Consider the following 27,795-nt stretch of genomic DNA (forward strand, 5'->3'; position numbering starts at 1 on the left):
GAAACAATTATCAAATAATTTTTGATAATAATTTTTTCGTTTTTCATGTTTTTGATACATAATGAAAAACGAATGAACAAATGATACATGGATTCCATTGGCTGCCGTAAAGTATCACTTTCGTAAACTGCCGTGAACATTACCCTGTGCTTCATGTAACCATGGGTGCAAACGTCTTGCTGATGGAATATATGCATGTTCATCAGAACTAAAAGACAATCGTTTAGGTGTTGAGTTGCAGAAATGTTTCTAATAATGAGGCAATAAGTCTGTTCAAGGCTTTTTACATTGCTTACTGCAAAGCTACATAAAAGTGAAGAGTATGAAGTATATGTTCTGTACAGTTTGGGATATACTGTATACCCTAAAAAATATATATAAATCAATGTTATCTAGTAAATTGATTGTTTTATGCAAATATTAAATGACCTAAAAATGCGTGTAACATGCAAAGCATTGCCAATAGTTAACGATACATGGAGAATGAGAAAGAAGGGAAATGATACCTGGACAGATTAATTTAAAACAAGATGTTCTCAAAGAAATATTCTTGTTAAAGCAGATAAACAAATAAACTGAACTTTAAGCTTCAAATAGATATAGCAATCTTCATTAATTACCCTTACATCTGCTCTCAATTCAGAGCCTGTTATAATCAGAGATTATTTGCCTTCAATACAGTATAGAAAAAAAATAGGATGAACATTGAAAGGAAATAGCTTTGACTTCTAAGTAGAAAAATGAAGACAAAAAAAAAGAAGGTGCAACACCAATCATTTGCAGTTATGCTCCTATGTGGTTTGTAATTACACAAAGTGTGAGAAATCCAATAAATTCAAGAAACCAAATGATCTGATGAGCTCCACTGTGTATGTTTGAGTTCTATGACATGTTTTGTAAAACCATAAAAAGAAGCTGGAGCATGATCTTGTCCTACATCTACAGCAAGAACCTGTAAAACGGAAAAAAACATGTAGCTATAGATAGCCTGTAGTCATATAAAATGTGTCACTTTTAATGTACTGTTCATTAAGCGTAACAAGAAAATATAAAATGATGATTTGAAAGATTACATGTACGCTTGAGCCAGGTTTACACAGTTGGACGATGCATAATACACAACATTTGGGCAGCTTTAGGTCTATCATCCAATCTATACAAAACTAAAAATTATAGGTAAAAGTAACATTTTTACCTAAATTCAAAAGACTTTTTGTAAAGATTAAACATTGCAATGTGTTATTCTGTATCTATTGACCCTACAGCTGAAGGTCTTGAAGCTAGATTATCAAAGGAACCTATGTCAAATTTATATAATTAACCGTCATATAATGCATATACTAATTATGTTTCAGCATCACTTTGTGAGTCTTGCAATCATCTCTTATAAAACATCTTTATTCGCATAGAATTTACAGTATGAAATGTGACTCACACTGCTATTTGCGAGGCAAGTGTTATTAATTAAGACAAAGTGTGAGGAGGCTCTGCATGAATTGAAATGAACTCTGACATTAACACTGACAGCTCTGGTGACAAAATAACTTGTTTTGAATGACAAAACATGAGAGCAAGTGGAACAGTGCAGATGATGATTATTATACATCAACCACAAACTGTATTTATTGGGACTCAACCCTGGTGTGTGATATAACATCTGGCTAATATGCACTGACTTACTTCAATTAAAATGCTCATCGCTGATGACACAAACAAGCAACACAATCCTGCATCACAATGAATTCATTGTCGAAAGTGACAATAGGAAAGTACTTACTTTTTGGACAAATTTGGAGCAGTTTGAGTTTCCAATAATGAGGCAGTTGATACTGTATCTCTAAAAACTGTCTGAATCTTTCAATAATCGACTATGGCTCGAACTGTGTCTTTCAAAGTGTGAAAAACAATGATTATGCTTCCTAGGATCAGCGCTGTCAGTCAATCTGTGTGTAAAGCAGTGGAACACTCAAAGATTCATTGGAAAATCTGAATTTCTAATAGTTGAATGAAAAAAAAAAAACTATTTCAATTCCAATCACAGGTTCAGTAATTCTAACGAATGAGTGAGACTGACATTGGTTTATTTTTCCAACTAAAACTTAAAAACTTGTCTTTGTTTTTCTGTCATCCATTTATTTATGGAATATTGTTAGCAGGTGTATTTGTCAGGATTTCAATTTTTTAATCACAATTATGTCTTCAATTATCCAAGTTCAATAACAACTGAAATATAATTACAGTGACCGGCATTTTTTTTTCCAAATACGATTGAAATTAAAATTAAAATTGCCCCCCTGAAAATAAATTACAATTACATTCTCAATTACTAAAGTTCAAATTCAAATAATCACAATTACTGAGTCTTTAATAAGTGTAATCTTCCTCCTGTGTTAGCGTTCTATTAGCATCTCTTATGATAACAGGTCAGTTTTGACTCAGGTCTTAAGTCAGCTGTGAAATACACTAAAAATATGATCTATCACCCAAATTGTTTTTCATCTCTTGGTTGCCTTGTTAGACTTTCTTATCTATGAAAATATTGATATTAATATTTTTGGTGTGGTCATCAGAGCCTTTTTTCTGTGAAATGACATTCAAAAGAACTGACAAGTAGTGGGAAAACTTGATATGAAACAAATTTTAATAATTGTTAATGACTTATGTGTTGGCCATAGAACTGTATCATGGTTCCCCAGGCTTGTGTTTAATTAAATCCTAAATTACAGTTTTTAAAGAATTTCCATACCAATTACAAAGTCATTTAAGATGATATGTTATTATGTTATGTTATATGTCATATGATTGATATGATTATAACAGCAACAGATTTTTTCAATTCCAATTACAACTCATAATCGTAATTAATCATCAATTACGCGAAGTGACCCCAACCCTGGTGTTCGATGTACTGAGTTATTATCAAACACAAACCCAAATGAGAAAAAAGATCATGATAAACATGTGTTCTGAATATTCTAATTTTATTTCATCATTTTAATTGTATTCATAAATCTCTCTCGGTTGTCAGCTTTACCTGATGCAATCTTTTTGGTTTGGTGTCATCATAGAATGTTGCAGGAATGGACACGTGCAAGGCAAAACGCATCCTTCCCACCCTTATGTCGTCCCACTTGTGCATCTCTGCATCTCTGCATTGATGCTTAGTGACATCTGGCTCTCATTCAAGTCACCATATTCATTCATTCCTTTTTCACTTACCAATAGAGGGGCTTTATCTCTGCAAAGACTGCCCACTATATATCTCTGTCTCTCTCCTAACACCAATGCGCTCACTGCACCTCCCTCCTCCATGTTCATACACTGATCTCAGTCATTTGGGCACATTGAATGAAGCAAACTGGCAAGACCAGCATGAAAGGAAAGATAAATGGATACAGAATACAAATAAAAACCACAGTGTATGTTACACAAACCAGAACCACTTTATAAAAACCACAAATCAGTTATTTTTGTTTTCATATTAAAGAGATCGGGTCGTTTTTTTGGGTGAACGATGGGTAAAGGAGATTGTTTTATTTCAACCAGGCTGGAAGTCATCCTCGGTTTTCTCACATTAGATCAAGGGATTGAAAATTTAAAGAAACATGCACCACAGCTATTTTCTATCACTGAGCTGTGATGTTTAGTTGTTATTGATGTTTTTGTGAATTGAAAATCAATACATTTCTACATCCACTGCTTGTCTGAGTGCAGTGGACACAGAAGAGCTGAGCTTGGAATATTACAGCTCGCTACTTTCTGAAAGTACAGTATCTGTATGTATACTATGCGTAAATTAAATCTGAACTGGACGGAAGCATTAATGATTGAATGCATGGAACTAGTGGTTTAAGCAGGGGTGGACAGACTACTCACATTTATTACTTGAGTGAAAATTCAGATACTCTTTGTGAAAAACTTCTCCATTACAAGCACAAGTAGCTCAGTCAAAAATATTTAAAGTAAATAAATAAATAAAGTATTTGCATAAAAAATTACTTACGCATTGAAAGTAATTAAAAATGACAAGCATATGTCACAGAATGAACAAGGAGCTGTTCAATAGGCTCAACATTACAAGAAGTCTAAATCAACAAACTGCATTCATCAATGCAACTGTTTTATTTGAGGGAAAAAAACACCTGTATTATTAACAACAATATAACAGATTTTCATTACTTGTAGTAACATTTGAGCACAGTTTGAGTATATTTTTTAACTAACGCTAAAGAACTATGATACAATGTTTAGAGCATCTTTTGTTTAGCTAACCAGCATTTCAATTGCCACCATTCATTTGCTGTTTTTGGTTTCAAAAACCTTAAACATGGGCCCTAAAATACGGCCATGGATGATCAGGTCGAGTATCTTCAGATTCAGATTCAGAATACTTTATTTATCCCCATGGGACAATTCAATTTCAGTTACATCCCGTCCAAGAAACATGAAAAGACAATCACATATAACATGGCAGCGCTCCGTATCTTAGAAGAAGTGGAAAACATGAGGTAAGAAGAGGGGGAAAAGGCAGGTCCCAAGCTATGCTTCTTTGGGGGCGCAATGTGGGATTAGGAAAAAAAACTCCTCAGCACATAAGCAAAAACAAAACAAAACACAGACACAAAAACAAAACTGGGTGGTGGGGGGTTGAGGGTTTGCGGTGGAGAAAAGGATTGCGGCCAGCCACTGGGGGGCGCGCGCATGCAGCCAAATTGTCCTTCTCGGGGTCAATCTTTGTCAAAGCGATTGTACACGTAACATTTTATCAGCGGTGACCTAGCTGCCTCTCTCTGAATTGCTCTTGCATTGTTGAGTTTGACATATTAAAGGTTTGGAAGAACTAGGACAACCCATGTCAACAGAAAGGTTTCAGTATCAGAAGTGAAGCAATGAAAAAACTTAAGCTGAAAGGAGAGAAAAAGTACTGAGTAATGAGAATAACTATAGAAATATAGTGGAGTAAAAATGACAAGTATCCAACAAAAATAATATTCAAGTAAAGTACAGATACTAGAAAATAAATACTTAAAGCTGATATCCAGAGTTCCTGAGAAACGTCTCTATGTCCCGCCCTAAACCGCTTCACTTCCTCCTGCCTCTACCAATCTACCAGAAGCCACGCCTCTACTTTCCTGCACACGCATCGCAGAACATAACAAGGTTGCATCAGGTCACATTGATATAGATCTATGGGTCATCGTTATTCTTTTGGCAATGGACATTTCTGAAGTAAGAGCCAAAATCATATTTTCCTGTTTGTTGTTGTGACGCGCGACCTTGTTTCCGTGCACAGTTCCGCATTCACTTTGATTGACAGTCTCCGTATACAGGAAGTTGAAGCCTATTGGCTGGGCGATCACAACACTTTTTCACATTTGTATAAGGGTCTATAGGACAAAGGCGGGACTTATATACATTAATGTGTATAAATGACCACCAGCAGTAGACCATCGTAAGACAGTTTGATATTTTTTCACATTTCAAAAGAATGATACATAAACAGATTTCTCCAAAACTCCCAATATCAGCTTTAAGTACAGTACTTACTCACCACTGGGTTGAAAGCACAGGCAGTGCTAGGTTTTGTGTGTCTTTCTAAGCAGTATTATTACATTATTCAGATTCTAAATGTTTATTTCTTGTAACTTTTCACATCCTTCCAATCAACTCAACCAGTTCAAACACGTTTGGTATTTATTTAATCATGATAATTTAGAGTTTTAGTGCAGATCTCAATGTTGCTTAGAAGCAAAGATATTCCCCAAAAACCATCAAAGCAAAGAAAGCAGAGGAGGTCTAAACATGACCTACCCTCATGACCATTGACAGATCAAGGAGAAATCTGAAATAACACATGTACCCAAATCTGTAATTGAGTGAGCAAAGCAGAGTGGTGCAGAGTGGAGCTGGGAAAAGAGACTTGAATGATCAAACAGGCTTCTAAATATAGGATGCTGCTGCATGATTTCTTCAGCTCGAGCAGGGATTCACCCAACCTCAGTGTGAAAGCAGGAGAAGAGAGAAGGAAGCAGAGAGGGGAGGAGAGGATGTATCTGAAAGAGCCTCACTCCTCCCGTTAATGTATGATTAATTGTATGTGCCTGAGTGCATCTGTGAGAGAGAGAGAGAGAGACTGATGTAAACTCAGTCACATGGCTCTGCCTCCATTTACTTCCATTAGAACACCAGAGAGAGAGAGAGAGAGAGGACCAGCATCAGCACCAGCACCAGCAGTAGCAGCACAATATGCATTCCCTGAATCTGTCACTAAAACACTGAAAGCTTTTCAATCTGTCCATCAATTCACTCTGCTGTGTGTGTGTGTGTGTGTGGGGGGGGGGGGGGTAGTGATTGCCTTTAAATCACAGTCTATTGTGGCCTGACAGAAGCTACTGTCCCTCTCCAGTGACAGCGCTCCATCTCACTCTGTCAGATAAAAAGAAAATTAACCCCCACCTTGAATTTATTCTATAAACTCACACAAGCAAACCACGATTTTCAAACTGACCTTTAGTTTAGATATCACCCAGGGTACAACACGCCAGGCTTGGGGTCAATTATAATTGTAATTTGGTAATTGATAATTAATTACAACTATGGTGAAATTAAAATTGTAAAAAAAAAAAAAAGAAAGAAAGAAAAAAAAGAAAAATCTGTTGCTGTTGTTATCGTAATAAAATTGTAATTGAGTTTAGATAATTGACTTTGTAATTGTAATTGCCATGAAAATTCTTTAAAAATTCTCAATTATAATTGAACGCTAAAATGGGGAACAATGTTACAGTTCTATGTTCCACACATATGTAGTTAACAACTGTATTGATGTCTACACCAAAAATATTAAAACCTATTTTTTCATTGATTAGGAAGCTAACAAGGAAACCAATAGATAGGAAAGAAATTAGATGATAGATGTTTGTTTTTTGTGTATTTTACAGCTGATTTAGGTCCCGTTATCATATGAGATGCTAACACAAGAGGAAGGTTTACTTTTATTAGGTCATTTTTTTTTTTTCAGGCGCAGTAAATGTGATTAATTGTGATAAAATTTTTGTAATTGAGAACATAATTGTAATTGAACTTTAGTAATTGAAAACGTAATTGTAACTGACTTTCTGAGGATGTAAAATAATTATAATTTAATTGTAATTAAAAAAAAATGCATTGTAATCATAATGGAATTGTAATTGAACATTGGGAATTGAAAACGTAATTGTAACTGAAAAATGTAATTGACCCCAACCCTGCAACACACTGATAATAACCAAATAGTTTCTATTTAAATTATTATTATTACTATTATTATTATCTGCCTCACAACAAGAAGGTCCTGGGTTCAAGCCCTGGAGTTGCATTTTTTTACTATATGTTTTATTGTATATTTCCTGTAACTTATATTATTTTAGGGTGACAATTGAACGTTCTGTCCAGGGACAACAGATGAAAAATAGCCTTCTGGCTAAATCTGATACATTTCCTGTATTGATATTAATGTGCACTGTTCCTGTTAAATAAACCAATGAATTAACTAAATAAATAAATAAATGTCACGTGTCAAGTGTTTATAAATGTGAGCTAACACAGCTTAGTCGTTTTCTAGCATACACTGACACCCAGTGGTTTGATGGAGGTCTACCTTTTTATCAGCAGTACCCAATTATGACCAGCAGGACGGCAGTGTAATTCTGGTGACGTGGACTCTTCTTCTTCTCTTCCGGGTTTGAATCTTTCTCTTCCGGTTGACGTCTGTTCGTGTAGCAGGTATTAAGTCTCGCTGGCTCACATGTAGCACTTTTAATCAAATGCAATCTGCGGATATTTGATACGTTTGCGTACAAAAAGTTACATATTCGAAAATAGCATTTTGTTATCTATCTGCCCATTGCTGTATGGCTCAGATGTGACTTTTAACGACAAAGATTAACGCTTTTTAAAGGCGGCTTCACATCTGTTCCTGATACAAACCACGTCATTATTTTCTGAAGTGCCAATAACACTATTTTGTGAAAAGCCACATCAAATTTATATAAGCTTTTTTTTTTTTTTAAAGTTACTATGTATTTATTCGTATTTACATGCTGTGTGTTTATGGCTCTCTTTAGATAAACCAGTGTCGAAATGGCCAAGTCAAAGAACCACACGACTCATAACCAGTGTAAGTATTGGTGGTTTTCTACATTGGCAGCTACTAATCGATCTGATCTTTACACAATAGTGTGATTTGTTCCATATGTGTTGATCAAAGCTGCTTCATGACCCTTCAGGGTGTAAACAAAGCTCTTTCACTTCATTCTTTGTCGAACCTAGTCCAACAGGGCTCCAATCATGTATTTGTAACAAGGCAGCATCCCGCAATGACCAAGTTAATGTTATACTCATAGATTAAATTTACAACAGTGACTGCTTTTCTTTTAGTATAAAGTTTGTGTAACTTTGGTCGGAGGACATTCACATAGTTGGATTAATAATTTGTGTGAACCAATTAACTGTAAGGTGTTATGTTGTTTACTGATATATCCTTACTAATAAGCTCAATAGGTAGGGGAAATGTCCTGCTTTAGTTGAACCAGGGCATTTGAAGATGCAGGTATTTTAATTAGTGATGCCCCAAAATGAAAATTCTTGACAAAAACTGAAAATGGGGGAAACAATGCAATACCAGAACACTAAAATAAATTGCCATTTACTAGTGCCATTGCCTTTATGCCTATGATCTTAGTACTAATCTCACTAAAATCAAGGCATTGCTATTGCATAAATTAGTATCAATACTTCAAAGAATAAATCATTTGAAAAATATTAATTAGCACTGACATTCAAATGTACAATATAAAATGTTAATTAAATAATTGTATATAGAGGTGTCCTATCCAATATTGAATAGCCGTACGATATCAGCCAGAAAATGAATATTGAATTTTATCGGACTGCATCTAAAATTACAGATATAAGCTCTCCGATGAAAATTTTCCACTCCATTACTTTTATCCATAAGTGACTGTGGTTCACACTCCAACAAAGTAACCTACTGTTGCTGACTATTGTTCTCTGTTTGAGTAACATCACTTGATCAAACCTTTTCTAACATTCCACTTAACAAAATAAGTATTAAACGTATGTAGGTTTCATGCTGATATCGGTATCGGCCGATATTGGAGGCGGGAAGGCTGCAATATTGGTATCATATCGGAAGTGAAAAAGTTGTCAGGACATCCCTAATTTTATAGGCCTATAACTGACTGGACTGCTTGAAAATAGTTAAATTAATGTTCTCAAAAACACAAGGTGCATTTAAGTTTTTGCTGAAGAGCAGCTACTGTTAATGCACTGCTCTTGTCCTGCACTGTGGGCATTTCTGTCCAAGTGGGTTTCCTCCATCCATCCAGATTAATAATGCAGATCGAGTACAGTTGCAAAGAATGCTGAAGATCTGAACAGCTTTTGGAGAAACGTGTGCTGACAGACTCTAAAGCCTAATTTATGTTTCTGATGGTCCACGTCGACGCAGAGGGCTCTCCATAGCTATTACTTTTCATTGTTTTCACTCCGTCTCAACCTCTGCTTAGAAGATGCTCTAGTGCTCAGATATGTTGTGATACGTCCAAACTGCAGACTAATTGGCCAGTATCCGCACACATGCATCTTAGGCCTTTTCTATTGGTTAACAGTAATGCTATGATTTGCACTAGATTGTAGAATTGTCATTATCTTGACTGTTTCAATGAAAATTGCGTTTGAATTTTTTGTTTATTTTCAACAGCTCGCAAAGCGCACAGGAATGGCATCAAGAAACCCAAAACAAACCGCTATGAGTCCTTGAAGGGGGTATGTATGTTTACTCACCCCTGAATCTGTTTATGGGCATTTGTGGTTTGATGGCTGCACATTTTGCTTAGTTTCCAAATTGTGACGAGACACATATTTGTTTTGAGATTTCATAGAGGGCCTAAATGTTTTATTTGGCAAATTTGAAACAAGCTCAACAAATGGGACCAATTATTTTCATAAATATTTCTTTATACCCATGAGAATATGATCAGTGGGCTCACTTAACTTTGATATGTAACATCTCGCCACTGTTCTATTAGCTAAGTTTTAGCTACTAAACTAGTTCAGTGGAAAATCGAGAATACTTTCCTCCTAATTTTTTTACTTTAATGCTAGTTTGCCACAGGTTGGTAAGCTCTTTCATTGTCAGGTCATGATACTTAAGATGGGCTGCACATCATATAAGTGATTAAACATGTTATTAAACATTTTATTGACTTTTAACAATACTTGTTAATGCTCGTAAATATCGTCAAACATCAAAACTTTGTTGAACACTTAATATTTTGCTACACATTGAGGTTTTTTCTAGGTTAAGTTTAGACGACAAAGCGAATCAAACTGCTGCCCATCAACACATTATGTTCTAAGATGATTGGGTGTTTTTGTTGTTCTGCACCTCAACATTTCTCATGCCCTCTCGTCTCTTTTGCAGGTGGACCCTAAATTCCTGAGGAATATGCGCTTTGCTAAAAAGCACAACAAAAAGGGGCTGAAGGCAGCAAGAAAGGCATTAGCGAGTAAGCAGGAGAAATAGTCAGCTACTCGTCTTTGTACCTGCCAACATTTGGGACTGTGTAAAACCATCAAAATAAAGCAATGCTTTGTAAACATCCTGTTGTATTTCATCTTTATGTATCATTTATTAGACTTTTCTTAGAGGTTGATGAAAAGTACTTAATCGTGACCTTTAAGTCAGTCTAAAAGCATCTGAAGCTAAAGGTGTCATCATTGCTTTGACTTTAATAAAAAAGAAAAAATGGTTTATTTTGTTTATTCTCCATTCTTTAAAAAGTAAAGTCTACATTATGTGAAACTGAAAATATGGTTTAGTAAAGTCACGACTATCTTATGATGCGCAAATGTTTTGTAAAAAATAACAAACCTAGTTATGGATGACCTTGTTTAATTATGTTGACATGATTAAATTGAAGACCATTGCTTTAAGGATGGTGGCCCTGGGATAAAACATTTTCAAATGTGTTTTGGTTTGAAAATGGAGTCTTGTAACTTCTGATAAAAGCCCCAATTCACATAACCAAGACCATTTTGAGGCTTGAGCATATCTCAAATGCTTGAGGAATAGCTTCAAATAAAAAGTATGCATTTTTGGGGTGGACAATAAGGGGATATTTGTAGGGCAGATTATTTCACAAAAGCTAATTTATATCTGGTATTAAATATAAGTAAAATACAACTTAAAGCAGATTCTGCATTTTTAGCCATTTAAACAATGTGAAAGATTTACAGATTAATAAAATGATAGTCTTGGTTTTGGGTATTTAGGTTCTGAGTTTGTGCAGTAAAGTAAAAGATTGCAGGTCTGTGTATTTGATGTTTATGTATGTAATTTGTTTTACGTTGATAGCAATGAGTATAGTCTGAAAATAAAATGTGGGCAGGTAAAATCATAAATCTGGTTTGTGTTGAATTGTAAAACATGGTGTGCACTGCACATACACTATTTATATTAATGTAATTCCAAATGTTTCTATTGTGTGTTCTAAACCAACCTGTAAGCTACGTTATATGCTGTAGCACATTTTGAAGTCATATGGACGGGAAAAAGCAAATAGCTTCTGATTTTTACCTAAATACAGTAAAGAAAGACAGTTGCTTAGTAATAGTTACAAACATAGAAGGGTGGAACAATGGTTAAACTTTACTTTTAGTTATAACCTTTCAAGTATTAAACATTGGAAAGTACAAAGATTTATGAATAATGGAATATCTAGTAAATATATTTTCATAATTATAATTAAGATATTTGCAGCACTTATTTTGTAGGAGGGGCTGTTTTTTTCCCCCCGAACTACGTCACTTCCGCTTCTGCCGTGACTGACTACAGCTTTCATCATTTCCTGTGTCTGTCCAGCCGGTTGAGGATAACCATGTGAGTACCATCTTACAAACTTAGCTTTTACTCCAAAAAAAGCTCCGTTCACCGCCACATATTACCGCACAGCCATTACAACACGTCTGAGTGTTCGGACGCACATTTTAACTCCGACGTCCGATAGTTGAATCAGTCTTTGACAACTAGCTTAGCCTGGTAGCTGACAGAAAGGACTAGGAGGCGTCATTCTTGAGATCATGAGCGCCTGAATGTAAAGTTACTTGACTTAACACTTTGTTTTTAATATAATCATTTTTAATAAAGAGACTTCCCGCTCTTGTCCTAATTTGACATGTTTTAATACGTCTACAATTGGAAATGCTTGTGATTTGTGTTAGAAAACCTGTCCATACCTTCATTATAATAAAGCCTCAGTCATCACGAACTTTACTTACATACTTATTCGACTTACAGTAAACTGTTATTTTATTTTTTTTGCCAAGTAATTATATTTTATTTTTACTCCAATAATGTTTTGATTTTTTTTGCTTTAGCATGAACTGTTACTGTTATGGGGTTTGTGGGTTTTAAATATCTATACATATTTAAAAACTACAAATCCCAATAAGCTCTTTGAGTTACACTGTGTATGAAAAGCACTATATGAATAAAGTTTGATTTGATTTGTTACAATTACTTAAGAGCATAATTATCATTTGATTATTGAAGTATTTGTTTCTTGAACAATTTAAAAAAAAAAACATTTAACTAAGGCCATTTTTTTTTTTTTTTTTTTTTTTTTGTTGACATGCATACATTTTAAATTTGAAATAATAATAACAAAAATGCTGCAGTTTATGTTTGCATGTATTGGTAAACCACAGGCAGCTACATGGCTTAACGTGTTCTTCTGGTTTTGTTTAGTTCATGTTTTGTTGGAGTACATTTCTCTGCTTTATAATTTGCTGCAAAGGTGCACTGTGATTTTTATTTGGTCATAAAACATTTAGATATTTAAGAAACCTAGCACATTACTGAGCAGGATTTTGTTCGTTCAAATTGAAATGTCCCCCACCATCTAATGGCCTTTTATCTACGTGTGCTGAATATATTTGTCTTGCTCCCAATCAAGATTTGACACCATTTTTGTGTGTACGTGTGTTTCAGCAAAGACATCATGGTGGAACCAGTCCCTGAATCTATCAACTTTCCATCACAGGAGGAGATAATCCTGCGTTTTTGGGAGGAAAATAACTGTTTTGAAGAATGCCTTAAACAGTCCAAGAACAAACCCAGGTGAGTTGTTCTTTTTTAGTTTACTATTACTTAATTCCAATTTTCCAATTCTACACAGTAAAGTCAACTAGATACAAAATAAACATCCATCTAATGATTCACTATGGGCTTTATTCTCCCATGCGCATAAGTCCAAAAAGCCGTGCAGCAGCGCTGTTTTTGGTTGCACGCTATTCAACCCTTGTACTTAAGTCAGTCGCTGCGCGCCTCCATCCCAGTTACGCACTGTGGGTGGAGCAGCTCAGAAATGTGGGTGTTCCCATTAAAATATGGCTTTACGCGCATTCTCCGGTGTGAGTGAGTCCTTTTCCTCTTACGAGCTTCTAACCCTGGAATAAGTGCAGCGCCCCGATAAGGTGAAACATTATATTGCACTAGAAATATGGACTTAGTTACATTTGAAGCCACACGGACTCGTGCGTCGCGCAGCAGCAGCTGTGATCACTCAGCTGCTGCAAAATGTATTAAAACTCTGACAGACACAGGCTTTTGTCCACGTTGGTCACAGTGATTCAACTATTTTCATACTATATCCAACGTAAAGTCACAGTTTGATCCACTACAGAGTGAAACAAGCTGTCATATGCAGATGAGGATGAACCACAAACAGTTCCCACATATATTTTAATGAGGCTCAGCTCAGGTCGCTTTAAACAATTTATATTTAAAACTGCGTATTATGGAAGCCAATAGTTCTGTTTCACTGAAACGACCGGGTTTTTTTCTCATATTTCCAGCACATTTAACTAATGAGAGAGATTTTAACTGTGACTCAGACAGAAGAATGCGGCCGATCCTCAGTCACACTGCAATAATCTGATCAATGATCAGATCAAAGCAACCTGTTAAATTGTTGATCAACGAAGACGTTTCAAATTAAAAATGAACTTTATCATTTTCACGGACTTCAATGACATTTACAAGCGTTGGGAAAACTAGATGTTCTGTGATTTCTAGACAGCCCAAGAAATGACATCACCGCCTCCTTTCCTTCTGCCTGCCTTCATTCACAGACTACGCGGTTTTGCTCTACTTATGCATGGTGGGCGTGTCAGGACTAGGGGTTGAGTATTGGCAAGGATGTTGCAATACGACACATATCACGATACTTGGGTCACGATATATTATTGCGATATATCACAAAATTGCTATATATTGCGATATTCTACCAAGTTAATATCAAAGTTAAACGTAGAGATGAAAAATCAAAGTCTCTAATGTCTTACATAATTATTTTTGATTGAGTCCCACCACTAATATAAATATGGAGTCAGATTTTTCTATTTTGTTCCTTTAGAGAGGACGAAGTTTTGCTTTTATTGAATACAGAGTCTGATTTTCGGCCCTGTTCTTCTTTAACCAGGTACACCTTCTACGATGGCCCTCCATTTGCCACAGGCCTTCCTCATTATGGACACATCCTCGCTGGCACCATCAAGGACATCGTCACCCGTTTTGCCCACCAGAGCGGCTTCCATGTGGATCGCCGCTTTGGCTGGGACTGTCACGGCCTGCCTGTGGTAAGACTTTGTGTTGTCTGACTTTTCTGTTAATAAACCCAAGTCTGTATTGAATCTGCCTTTATTTTCATTAGGAATATGAGATTGATAAAACTCTGGGGATCAAAGGACCTGAAGATGTTGCTAAGATGGGTATTGCCGAGTACAACAATCAGTGCCGAAACATCGTCATGAGATACTCCAAGGAATGGGAGGTGAGCAAATAATTTGGGTTTTTAGAAGTATCTTAACATACAGTTTCATTCCCTGTCTAGTGGTTTTGAATTGTTTTTCCCTCACAAGTTCAGTCACCCTTTGATTAGCCTGATTGTGGATGTGTGCATTTTCATTATAGACTTCAGTAAAACGATTGGGCAGGTGGATTGACTTCAAGAATGACTACAAGACTCTTTACCCTTGGTTTATGGAGACAGTCTGGTATGTATTCTATAAACTCTTGACTGTTCTTATCTGTCTACATGAGATTCTTTATTGTGGAAAGTCAAGGGAATTATGCCATTATTCTCCACACAGGCTGTTGTATAAAGGCCAACTAACTTTTTTATTTTTAAAACTTTAAGTGAGCTACAAAACAATTTGTTCTTAAAGAAAATGCTCACATTGCTCCAAACCTTTTACAAAGTATCAAATAGCAGCTTGATTATCCTGCATTCTGCTACCTACTGACTGCAAAAACACAGCTCTAACCTGAGGGCTACAACATAAAAGCTGGTGAGTTCGTTTCCCAGCGACTGTTCTCTCGGTTTTTACAAATTAGTCTGTTTCATTAAGTATTTATCCAGTAGGAATCTTTTTGGAGTGGATTTTTGTCCAGATAAAGACCAAGTGTAGCAACGCGTCATATTGTCAGCCACCTTTTTTGGCTCAACATGTAGTGCCATACTGGTTTTACAGGAGGTACTGGTTCAGGCTGGTTAGTTAGTAATGGAATGATTAATTAATTTTTCCAGCAGGTATTTTAAAAACACCTTGCAACCAAATGCTGCTATGTTTACAATTGTCAGTTAACCCTAATTATTCAGTGATGGACCAAAAGCCAGCTAATGTTAATCAATGTACTTTGCCTTCTTCTTTGGCTGAATGATTACTTTTTTTTATTAATCGTAACATTTGACCTAAGTTTGGGCATTTTGCCAAGCTGAAAGAGAAAGTAAACACATTCTCCAACAGGCAATGTGATTCAACAACTTAAATGAAGAATTGGTGGTTCCGGGCGTTTGATTTGTAAAAGAAAAAGTTGCAAATCAACGCTCTCATTGATCTGCTCTAGAGTTTAGATCGGGCCCAAAAAATCCAGCCCGACGCGGACCTGCAGACATAAAGCCCGACCCATTAATTAAATTGTAGGCCCAAGCCCGAAGCAAACCCGACGTAAATTATTTTATTGACCGAATTGCAGCCGGTAGATTAGTAGCGCTGTGCCTTGCGCAGCGAGGGGGGGCACGCACACACTCACCGCAGCCCAAAAAGGTATTGTAATGACGTGACTCCAGCCGTTATCACAGTTTTACAGGCTTTAATATTAATGTAAAAAAAAAAAAAGTTAAAAATGAAGTCCGGGCCTGGCCCGGCCCAACATCTGAGCAGGAAAATAAGGCCCTAATCTCTAATCTGTAATCTCCTCACATTTTATTTTTTTAAGCAGTGGCTTCAAAACTCTTTTGTGCTACAGACCAGTATCATACTGGACCATCTTTCCACAGACTGGGGAGAGAGTTTTTGTGTAGGGGTGTGTGTGGGCATCTTTCGCGCAGTAAATACGCTCCCCAGCGGCATCTGCATGATTCACTTTTTGTTTTTTTGTTTTTTTTTGTTTTTTTTTTGCCTGCACATGCTGTCAAAGGTCAACACGACAAGAAGTGCAATCTTTTTTAGACAGCAATGCATTTTTTTTTTTGTTATTGCAATTAAATAAATTGCATTATTTTATTGCATAATTGTGACCATCACCAGCCTAAGGAAGGGTAAGAAACACTTCATTAAAGGGAGAATATAAAAAGAGAGGGCAGTGTTGCGCCTAGGTGAGGGGGTGGGGGGAGGTGGAGGGGGAAGAGAGCAGGGAGGAGCGATTCAAGGTAGAGAAATGGAAGGGTGGGAAAGAGTTGATTACTGTAAAATGAGATTGAGATGTGAAGTTGTAGGCGTGAGGCTTAACTATAATGGTGGTGGCTGTGGGCAGAGGGAAGGAGTGAGTGGTAATACCTGAAACAGGTATTTGGGATCAACGTGTCTAAAGTCAAGCCCGCTACAAGTTTTATCCCACAGTCCAAGGCATGCTAGTGCATCGTAGACCGATGTCAATCAATCAATCAATCAATCTTTTATTTGTATAGCGCCAAATCATAACCAATGGTATCTCAAGACACTTTACAGTAGAGCAGTCTTAAGGGCGGACTCTTCATTTTATGGATACACACATATGCATATATACGTATATGCACATACACATGTATCCCACACCCAACATGAATTCATCATGGCGGCAAGGAAAACCTTCTGTTAAGCAGCAGGAATCTTGTGCGTATCCCATTCCTATGATGAACAGCCATCCACGTTATGCTGTGTTGGGTGTGTGCAGAGGAAAGGGTGGAGACAGAGTTGTTGAGACTCTGTAACTCCACACTGAGGATCCCACGGACCTGCAAGACAAAAGCCAGAAGGAGTACAGGAGCAAACACACAAGGGAAGAAGCAGACATAGAGGGAGTGTTTGAGAGAGTATGTGCAAGAAACTGCCACTGTAAACCCAAGCGCTGCCCCGGACTCGAGGACGCAGCCAGAATAGCAGAAAGAGCGGGGGCCAGGGAGCCCAGGCAACCCCCCCAGCCCCCCAGGCATCCCCAAGACACCAAGCCGATAGGCAGCCACCGCCCCCCACATACACACCCGAGAAAGCACCTAGAAGCCGATTCACTGCATGATTCACTTTTTAAGTCTAATCAAGCGCAAAAGGGGAATTGACAATTACTCAAAATAAAAATGCTGGAATATATGTAAAACTATTTTTCTTTCTTTGCGGCACAGTAGTTGAGGACCACTAATCTAAAACGATTTTTAGCTAAAACACACTGATTTTTTTTTCTTTTTTTCTAAAATTTATTTATTTAACAGGGACAGTGCAATTCAACATAGTTATAAAAAAAAGTTTGTCGCTGATAGCTTGCACATAGATTGTCTAGCTAGTGCTAATTCACAACTGCTGTTCTGTTTGGGCCTTTCTATACTACAGTGAAATAAATAGGAAAAACAATAAAACTTAACCACCCACAAGACACAGATTCTAAAACATTGATTCACATACACACACAGCTATTTACAAATGGTTACAGTTTTTGTATTCATATATTACCTCCTCTTGCACATTGTTGAAAGGGATTCTGCCCAATTTTTGACCAAGTCTGCTATTAAACATTGCGGCGCACTAGGGGACACACAAATGCACACGCACACTGTAACATCACATTTAATTGTGACACTTGTGTGTGTGTGTTTCTCTTAACCATTATGCTATTTTCCTAAATTCTTTCAGGTGGGTTTTCAAGCAACTTTATGACAAGGGCTTTGTGTACCAGGGTGTTAAAGTCATGCCTTTCTCCACTGCCTGCAACACACCCCTCTCCAACTTTGAGGCGAATCAGAACTACAAGGTTACAACACAAACTCCTCACTTATCAGCCACAAACATAGACCATTGGCCTTTTTTTTTTTTTCAAATCATAATACCTACTTGTTTTGTGCATATACACAGGATGTTCAGGATCCTTCTGTGATTGTCAACTTCCCACTGCTTGAGGATGAAGAGGTTGCTCTGATTGCATGGACAACCACACCATGGACACTACCGAGCAACTTGGCCCTCTGTGTCAATCCTGAGTTCCTTTATGCCAAGGTCAAAGGTAAGGGAAATATTGGTGGATAATGAATTAGTAATTATTAAATTTTTTTTTTTTTTTTTAATCTATTACTTAATTTAGATATGTTGTTGAATAAGGGCATCACTTACAAATTTAGAAAATGCATCTTGGGAAGCCATTTTACATATTTTTCAAGTTTATGCATTGTATGTTTATTTTTAATCACAAAAATCAAAAACATAATTTCCTAATGAATATTACAAATGTTTGAAAGTCTCTGAAGAAAGATGTAGGTCAGATGTCAACTGGTGTCTATTAATTGGTAATTAATTACAAGAAGTGTTATGAAGTGTTGTTTCTCTGGGTTAGTCACAGAACCTGTATGAGTTTCAGTCCCCGTCGATAAATGGCTATGATTAATGATGGAGGAGAAATGGATATTGAAAACATCTTTAATATTTGATATTTTTTGCTTTTTTTCAAAGTGAATGGTTTATTCTGCAAAAAAACTGTTTAATCCATAGGTCAGATGTGGGCAACTGGTGGCCCGGGGGCCACATATGGCCCTTGCTCTAATTTTGACTCGCCCCCAAAGCAAAAACACAAATGGCAACTAAAGAAAAAACACAAATTTTTGTTTTTTAATTACAAAACAAAAATACACAAAACTGGCTCCAAAATCAAAAAATGACGACAGAAATACACAAATTGGCCAATAACACACAAAACTATAGGCTATTTACATAACCTCTGTTCTCTGAGTAATATGAGCGAGATTTCTCACGATGGGATATACGCCTCCACACGTCATATCCAGAAGTCCTTTCTCATTCCGCCAATCTGATTGGCTGATGAAAAATGTATTAATCTGCCGCCGCTAGTCCCACCTGCTATAAGTAGGGCGGGCGGAGAATACATTGGCAATCTGTAAGCACCTCTTTTCCCTCTGCCAGCAAGAAGGCTTGTCTTTGTGAGACATCTCACTCATATTACTCAGAGAACCGGGGTTATGAAAATAACCTATAGTTGTCTTTCATAACATTTAGTTAGTTAGTTAGCTAGTTTATTTCGTTTTGATGCCTCTCTATGGGATGTGGTAGCTCCTTTGTTGCAGACAAGCTTATTGCATGCCGCACCAGCCTGCATGGCTAGCCCTGCTACGATCAGTACAGGAGAACCGCCCGTGCCACGCATGGAGCAGAAACATCGAGTCGGTAAAACAGCAACACCGCCTTTAGGGACACAAACTTCAAGTTTGAGCATCTAAATGGCTCAAAAGGTGGGTGCTTAAATCCCACGGCGGCACCAGTGGCCTGGACACAGGTGTGCCCCTTTCATAAAGCAAACGATCAGCGGATGCTGTTTCGCCGTTTTATCCCCAAAGCCCACATGACAGGTAGCGATAGCCACCAAATAAACTGTCACCATAGAGAAAGCCCTCCGTTTGTCAATCAGCTCCCGCAGGAATGACCCATAGCACCAGGTGCTCTAGGTGAGGATGAAACACCGTGCCCCCTGCCTGCGATAGCAGGTCCCTCCACAGAGGGAGACGCCGGGGGGAGCGCACAGCAGCCGTTAAATCTCCACCAGCCAGTGCATAGCATGCCAGCGCGGAGCCACCAGGAGCAGGCTGTGCCCCTGCTCCCTCATCTTGACAATGGTGGGGGCTACCAGGGCCAGGAAGGGGAATGCGTAAAGTAGCGTGCACGGCCAACTGAACCGGACAGCACTGGACCCAGAGGCACAGGTCGGTGACCACCAACATTTGTTCCCAGCAAGCCGGTTCCTGAGACGACCCAAAGTCCTTGCACAGCGCCGCCTGGTAGGCTGTCAGCAGCGACATTACTTTGATTGCCCTGGTGGTGAGCGCCAAAGCCTCTTAGGCGCGCTCCGACAGGCCCGACTACAGGCAAGCCTGCCAACTTCCCAGGCAGGCTTCGTTTCCGAGGAGCGACAACTGGGACAGAGGGAGCAGGTGTGTGGCCACCAGTGGCTCCACTGCAGGCATGCGGAGTAGGGCCAGGCTCTTCATGTCCTCGCAGTCCAGGGACAAGACACCAGGGATAGCCTCCCTGTCGGTGAATGACTGGTCCTTCTAGGAGCGCGCCACTTTATCCAACAGCTTGGGGAAGACGGGGAGCATCTGCTTTGTTGCACCCCTGGCTGCTTCCCCTCGTACCGGGACCTAGTCGTCTTGGCTACAACAGCAGGCCACGGGATGGACAAGCGGGCGGTGCATCGACAGACATCCACCATGTCAGAGCCAGAGAGAGGAGAGGCTGGGATGTTTCCCCCCGATAGGGATATTGGTGATCGGCCTTTTTTTACACAGCCGTGGGGGGCATCAAAGCCGTGTAATTTCCGAGCATGGGGGCAAGAAAAGCACTGCACAGCTTAAAGTCTTCTGATGGAAAGGATATAGTAACAGCGCCTGGTGGCAGAATCCAAGTAGGGTCCACCTGTGGATGGTTGAGCTGATGTGGTGAAATCTTCCAGAGCGAGAAGAAGTGAAAGAATGCCAATGTGTTCTTCGTCCACCCTACTTATAGTAGGTGGGACTAGCGGCGGCGGATGAATACATTTTTCATCAGCCAATCAGATTGGCAAAATGAGAAAGGACTTCTGGATATGATGCGCGGAGGCGTATATCCCATCGTTAGACATCGAAACGAATGTTATGAAAGAGAAAAACAACCAAAAGAACAAAATGAGAGAAAAATACACAAAAACCAAAAACACGTGAAATGACAACACAAACTCATTATTCTTGCCTTTATTAATGCTCAGATTGCTCAATATTCTAAATGCTGACCTGAATATTGATAACGTGGCCCTCAGATCAAACAATCTTATTTTTGTGGTCTCGCTGTGATAGAAGTTACCCATGTCTGCCAAAGGTTATAGCCAGTGGGGCATGTTTACATAATGTCCGTCTTTTACTACATAAACCCCGTCCAATAGCTTTATCTGGTTTTGTTTTGTTGTATGATCAACCTAAAATGATAAAAAACACTGACAAGTAAATTAGCCTTCATCAATTTTAAAATTCTCCCATTATTGTCTTCCATTACAAATTATGAAACTGCACAAAAAGGTGTACCCTTAAACGAGGCCGCTCAAAAACGCCTTGTCCTTGTTTAAACATTGAGTAAAAATGCCCGAGAGACGCGATTACCTTTTCCTTGGTTTCTTAGGAGAAAAACTGGCGCGCATTTAAACAAAAGGTTGACCCAGATTTCCATAAGCCTGTCCCAGTGCAACTGGTACAGCAGGGGGCACTATTGAAGCGCAGTCTTTCCTTCCCACTGCACCGTTTCTGCTGTGCTGCATGGGAGACCGCCACAGAATACTAATGAATGTTTTTTTTTTTCTCTTCTTCTTCAGCTCAGTATTCTTTTTTTTATCCAGCCTCCTCCCTCACTCCATCTTCAGCTTTTTTCCTCCACTTCATTTCCTTATTGCTCCTGTTGCTTCCTCATGTACCTGTTTGTCCTTCAGTGTTCTTATTATCTGTCAGTCTTTGTCTCTCAGCCTTTTGTTAGTGTTTTGAGTTGAGATCAGTCAGCAGCAGCAGGTCTGAGCTGTGCAGTCATTTGTCACACTACTGAGGGGAAGAAACATCTTTTATTGATGCAGCTCTCCTCTCTCTCTCTCTCATTTTGTGTCTCACAGTCTTGGGCCGTTCGCTTCCTTCCCTCGTCACAACAGTTTTCTTAGCTGTTCTCAACATTTCTACTATCATATTTGTTTTTGCTAAAATCACTGTCAGCCAGTCCTTCAATGTAAACTTAAGGATGATATAATTATCCACAAGGCATACTGATTGGAGCTCAGCTTACTGTTCATTCATGCAGCTAATGGTGTTGTAAAGCGAGACTTTTCTGTTAATCAGACTGGGTTTTTAAAGTAAACAACTGAAAATTAGTTGATGTTTATCATATATGAAATGCATGCAGTCAAAAAACATAAACCATTCTGCACTGGCTATTACAAAAATGACCACAGCCTTCCCCTTTCAAAAAAAACCCTAAAATGAATCAAAGATACACATTTCTAGATGTTTAATTGGAAGGGGCATGTCATGCATATCAAAATTAACTTTTTCGTTGCTTCCCCAATCAGTATTTATTAATATTTTTTTTATATTTATTTAGATAACAGCAGTGGCAAGACCTACATTTTGATGGAGGCCAGGCTTGGAGTTCTTTTTAAGACGGAGGCCGAGTATACTGTCCTAGACAAGTGAGTATTCAAGACTGTTTTAAGATATAAAAACATTGTAATAAAATGTCTATGACTGATTAGCACCCTGTTGATGTCGACTAGGGCTGGGCATTATAGATCAAAACTTATATCTCCATATTTGTTCTTAAAATGGCGATATACGATAAATAAATCTCGATAATTTTAATTCTAATAAAGTCTGACCAGAAAGACAATTCTGGGTTTAATTTGCTGATGCAAAATGCCACACATGCACATTTATTAACAAACTGCTGCACAACATGTGTCGCTTTTGTCTTTTTCTCCTGTAAGGGACAGCACGTGTGAGTGAGTTCTGTAGTGTGGCTTGTTTAAGGGAAGGTCTGGGTTTGGACGCACTCAGAAATTCATCTAACTGTTTTTTTCATGCTGTTCTGAAAAGTAGCAAAAGCAGCCACTCCTAAAATGAGTATTTTGATACAAAATAAGGTATAAAAATGTATATACCAATATTAGAATTTTCTATATCTCCAAACTAGAAAACTCGATATATCTCCCAGCCCTAATGTAGACCACATGCACCAAATCATTAAGAAGAAGCGTATTCTAACATTGATATAGAAAACAAAAGCACTGAAAGAGTGCAAACCTTTGCCAAATCTCCTCATTGTCAGATATGTGCAGTTATCTGGATCATTGATCCTGATCATGGTACCATTATAATTCACACTTTAAAGGCTTGGAAGAAATGTCTGTCTCCATGAATAACTATACTGTAATATAGTAGTAATATGTATGGGCACGCCCAATTTTTTTAAAAATCATAATGAAATGCGCAAATTTAGATCCTATCTGGATGAAACTTGCTGGGCTCATAGAAGTACAGGGTGCTGCAGCCTATTTAAGTTTTCTCAGCACGATTAAGGGTAAATTCTGGTGACGTTGCTTTTTTATTCCACTTTATTGATGAGCTGTGATAATTGAAGGATATTGTTCCTGAAAAACAGTTGAATAGTTAAGTGTTAATCAAATGCCTGTTTAGGGTTTTTATCTTACTGTAATTTTGGAAATTAAAATTAAAACATTTAATAATGAATTTCACCTGACTGCAGCTCCTCAAAGGAGGCAATCTACTGTCTTCATTTAATATTGTACAAATTAACTGACTGAGAAGGAGCCATATGATGAATTGTTGCAGTTTTGAAAGAAGTCTGCTTTTTACACAAAGCTCGAAGTAAAAATTCACCAGTTTAACTGCTGTGATCAAAACAGTGAGCATTATTGTTTGGAAAAAAGATGCCGAGAGGATTTTTAGTGAAGGAATCAACCCTGGGGGCTGGATTATTAAGTGTTGGGGTAATATTAATTCTGTGAACTGTGATTTGTAATTGTAATTTGGTTTCTTTGTTTGACCTCCTGCCAGTGTTTTGTAATCATTCGTGGTTGTAAAGTTGTTTGGCAGTAAATGGAGGAATTACAGCAACTGTGAGTATTGCCTTGATTATATTTTGTTTGTTTGTTTTTAGATTTCCTGGCAAGATGTTGAAAGGGAAAAAATACAAGCCGCTATTCCAGTACTTTGCAAAGGTTTGTGTGCTATATTTTAGGTTCTGTCATTTACACTCATCATTGTCACCAGATAAATGCTAAAGCTAAAGAATCTATGTAAAATAATTCTGTAACATTAGTCTCATTGTCTGGTGTGTATTTTGTTTTGTTGAGTGTGTGTGTTCAATCCCCTTTTTTTTAAAAAAAATTATTCTTGGTTTTATTCTTAGTGTGTGGAGAAAGGAGCCTTTCAGATATTGCTGGATAACTATGTCAAGGAGGAGGACGGCACAGGAGTTGTCCACCAGGCGCCCTATTTTGGAGCTGTGAGTATGTTTTGTGATAAGCCTTAATGTGTGGTCTAGCATTATGGAAATGATCACTTGTGCAAACGCTTGATGTTCCTTTTTAAAACAGATTTGAGATTCTTGTTGGTTGTAAACTTAAAGAAAAAGTTTAATTTATCATTTTCACGTGGCTACTGAATCTATCTATCAAACTTACTACTTTTTTTTTAATTAATACTGAATAGTCATATTGAGTAAAATAATAAGTGAATGCTATGTTGTCCACAATGCTTAAAACATTTGTTTTTCTTGGTTGTCAGTTCTGAAATGCAAAATACATTAAGGGGGGTGGATTTATTTCATTTAATGTTTATTCAGGCAAACAAATGAAATGGTGGAAAAAGATGAACTGTCAGATGCATGCTATGCTACAACAGAGCATGTCCTTGTAAATGTTGTCTTTTTTTAAAAGAGTAAGGTAATACCATTTATAAAAAAAAAAAAAAAAAAGATTAAATATCTTCTTTTTTTACATACTCGCCATCATCTTCTAAATAAAACTTTGTTCACTCAACTGTGAAGAGATAACCTTTCTGAAAAAGACAACAAGGCGACGTGTGGCAAACGGTAATGGCCATATTACTTCCACTCACGCGTTCAGGTTTTTTTAGTGTGAAGGGAAATATTGTAACTGCAAATCATGCAGTGAAGTCAATTATTAGGTTCAACCTCAGGTAAGAAAAACACCATAAATGCTCACCTTACACAAGCCACCATTGATGCAGGAGGTAAGCTGGCAAGCAATACGTTAAAGTGATTTATCTGAGTCAAGGCTAAAGCACGACTCATGCACAGATTCTCGAGTGTGCATGTATGTGATCATAAATAATCCAGTAGTTTTAGCATAAACTGATTGCTTGCTGGCATTGTGCAATTTGATAATAATAAACAAGTGAAAGTAAGAAAGCTGTTTACGTGTACTGTAATTGCTAAGTTCATGCACAACACAAGAGATGTTTTCTTCTCACTATACCAGTACCAAGAATGTGCTTTTTTTGGTTTTGTTTAGTGATGCTTTCACACTAGATGCCTTCAATTAATTATGGATTCTTCTTCAGCCTATCAAAGTGTCCTACCCCAGCCTTCCTGTATTTCACATATGATTTATATTTAATAACAGCAGCAGCATCGAGTGCTGTTAGCTTGTGATCTATTTTTGAAATGGCCCGATCACAGTAATTAATGTAACAAGCATTAATGGCTGTATTATTTCTCGGTAGGGTTACCCTCCTCCTTGACTTTACATCAGCTCTCACTGACTCTTTGTATGCATTTACCGATGAAATAGGCACATGGTGAGCTCAATCCAAGGATACCAAAGGGGAGCAATGCTAAATGAAATAAAAATAACATTTTATTATCTGTGTAATAATAATCAGTCTTGTCGTATTTTTCTATTATTTCATTAGAGATCAGTTTGTCAAAGTATAAATTGCAGATGGGTGTGCCGCAATGATGTACAGTTAAGGAAAAAATGTACTTCTGTAATGATTGGATGTGAAAGGACTTTGAGTCATCTTGGATCATGACGAATACGAATTACACCGTCAGTTGGAAAGGGCTCGGATTTTTCACGCATGGCTGCCACATACCATAACACCCATTTCAACACTGCAAAAAGCCATGTGCACAACAAGGAATTCATTATGTAGTCAAAAGATATTCTCATACTGCTGAATCTCATTACCACGGAGGTAGTTTGGTATTTTTTGTTTAAAACAGAAAAAGATGCCTGAGCAACTGTTCTTCTGCTCTATCACTGTCACAGATCAATTCAACCCAAAATATGTAGCTTACCATAACATGGAGCAAAATTGTGTGTTAAATAGAAAGAAGACCAAAGATAATCGAGGCTTATTTTTTTGTCTTCTCTCTGCAGGATGATTACCGGGTGTGCACGGAATACAACATTATCCAGAGGGACCAGGCTCCTATCTGCCCTGTGGATGCTTCAGGCTGCTTCACTTCAGAGGTCACTGACTTTGCGGGACAGTATGTCAAAGTGAGTGACACATCATGCATTAACATGTAGATTAGGTTAGAAGACGTGTCACACGTTGACCCACATCGACACACTGGTAAGAGCCAGCAGATATTTCACACATGATAGACATGTTTAAAGTGTTACATCATTTTGCTCTTTAGTATCATCACTGTTCAGCAGGATTTTTTCCATACAGCGAGGTCTGACTCAAGGTGATATCATGGAAGCACCATGTTAAGCATTTAATTTAAAGGTCCCATATCATGCTTTTTTCACCCATCTCCGTTTGTTCTAAGAACCCCAAAAACAACTTTACACAAACAGGCTGATTTGCGGCCCACTTATGCATATTCATGAGTGGGCGTGTCTATAGACGGGACACTGACTTCCTCCTTTCCGTACGGTGACCTAGAGCCAGAGGACGACCCGCCCTCCTCCCACCCACTTTGTAGCCGAGCTCATGCTGCTTTTTAAACATGAGACAGAGCGTGGGGGCGGGGCATTTGCCAGTACATACATAGACTGTAGAAAATACATACATAGCACTGCGCGAAGGACGCTGAAATGCTTACCTTTGTGGGCGTGTCTGTTTACATGTCAGTTAGGGCAGAGAGCTTCCAGGAGGAGTGACTTCGGCTCAGTGCCGCGTCAAATTTGTCATCAAAGTGGGAACGCGTCATCAAATTGGAGCGAGGTGTTTGTGCTCACCCTGCAGTAAGAAAGGCGCAAATCACCCTCTAACTAACGATTGAGGGAATCAATGAAAAAACACTTTGGGCATGTGTATGAATCCAAATAGCACTTTGATGATGTTTAAAGCACAGAAAAGTCAATTTAGCATAACATGGGCCCTTTAAAACTTAACTGAAAGATTTTTTCTGTTATAGCTGCTGAACAGAGTTTGTTCTGTAAAAATGCTGCCCTTTAATCTCTGTCATCATTGTTCACTGCTACATTTGTAACAATTTTTGGTCAAACCCAATTTTATGGCTTTCTAACAGCACAGAGGGTTATATATAGCAGCCATATACTATTTGATCACTATTTCACATCCTGATGGAAAGGCCAAGCAGTGTGGGCTTGACCTGCCTAGCGAGTAACAGTACAGCGTTAGCTAATAAAGAGCATGCAGCCACAGTTCCATGAAAGTCTGTCATAAT

General features: G+C 38.0%; 2 protein-coding genes across 2 annotated transcripts in view; both read left to right on the forward strand.

Annotated features, from left to right (window-relative positions):
• Positions 1–7,666: 7,666 nt before the first annotated feature.
• rpl29 (ribosomal protein L29) lies at positions 7,667–10,661 on the forward strand. The gene is made up of 4 exons (XM_028447116.1): positions 7,667–7,761; positions 8,103–8,155; positions 9,761–9,825; positions 10,484–10,661. The coding sequence occupies exons 2-4, from the start codon at positions 8,119–8,121 to the stop codon at positions 10,583–10,585; spliced, it is 204 nt and encodes a 67-aa protein (XP_028302917.1). The 5' UTR covers positions 7,667–7,761; positions 8,103–8,118; the 3' UTR covers positions 10,586–10,661.
• Positions 10,662–11,885: 1,224 nt separating this feature from the next.
• Positions 11,886–27,795, forward strand: part of iars1 (isoleucyl-tRNA synthetase 1) — a 53,457-nt gene continuing 37,547 nt past the window's right edge. Inside the window, exons 1-11 of the mRNA XM_028446707.1 lie at positions 11,886–11,941; positions 13,052–13,180; positions 14,544–14,700; positions 14,775–14,894; positions 15,035–15,117; positions 18,229–18,346; positions 18,448–18,595; positions 22,708–22,795; positions 24,283–24,343; positions 24,535–24,630; positions 26,531–26,653. Coding sequence (XP_028302508.1) covers positions 13,062–13,180; positions 14,544–14,700; positions 14,775–14,894; positions 15,035–15,117; positions 18,229–18,346; positions 18,448–18,595; positions 22,708–22,795; positions 24,283–24,343; positions 24,535–24,630; positions 26,531–26,653 — 1,113 coding nt within the window. The 5' untranslated portion in view covers positions 11,886–11,941; positions 13,052–13,061. The remainder of the gene's footprint in view (positions 11,942–13,051; positions 13,181–14,543; positions 14,701–14,774; positions 14,895–15,034; positions 15,118–18,228; positions 18,347–18,447; positions 18,596–22,707; positions 22,796–24,282; positions 24,344–24,534; positions 24,631–26,530; positions 26,654–27,795) is intronic.

This window comes from Gouania willdenowi, chromosome 5 (genome assembly GCF_900634775.1).
Source record: "Gouania willdenowi chromosome 5, fGouWil2.1, whole genome shotgun sequence".
NCBI lineage: Eukaryota > Metazoa > Chordata > Actinopteri > Blenniiformes > Gobiesocidae > Gouania > Gouania willdenowi.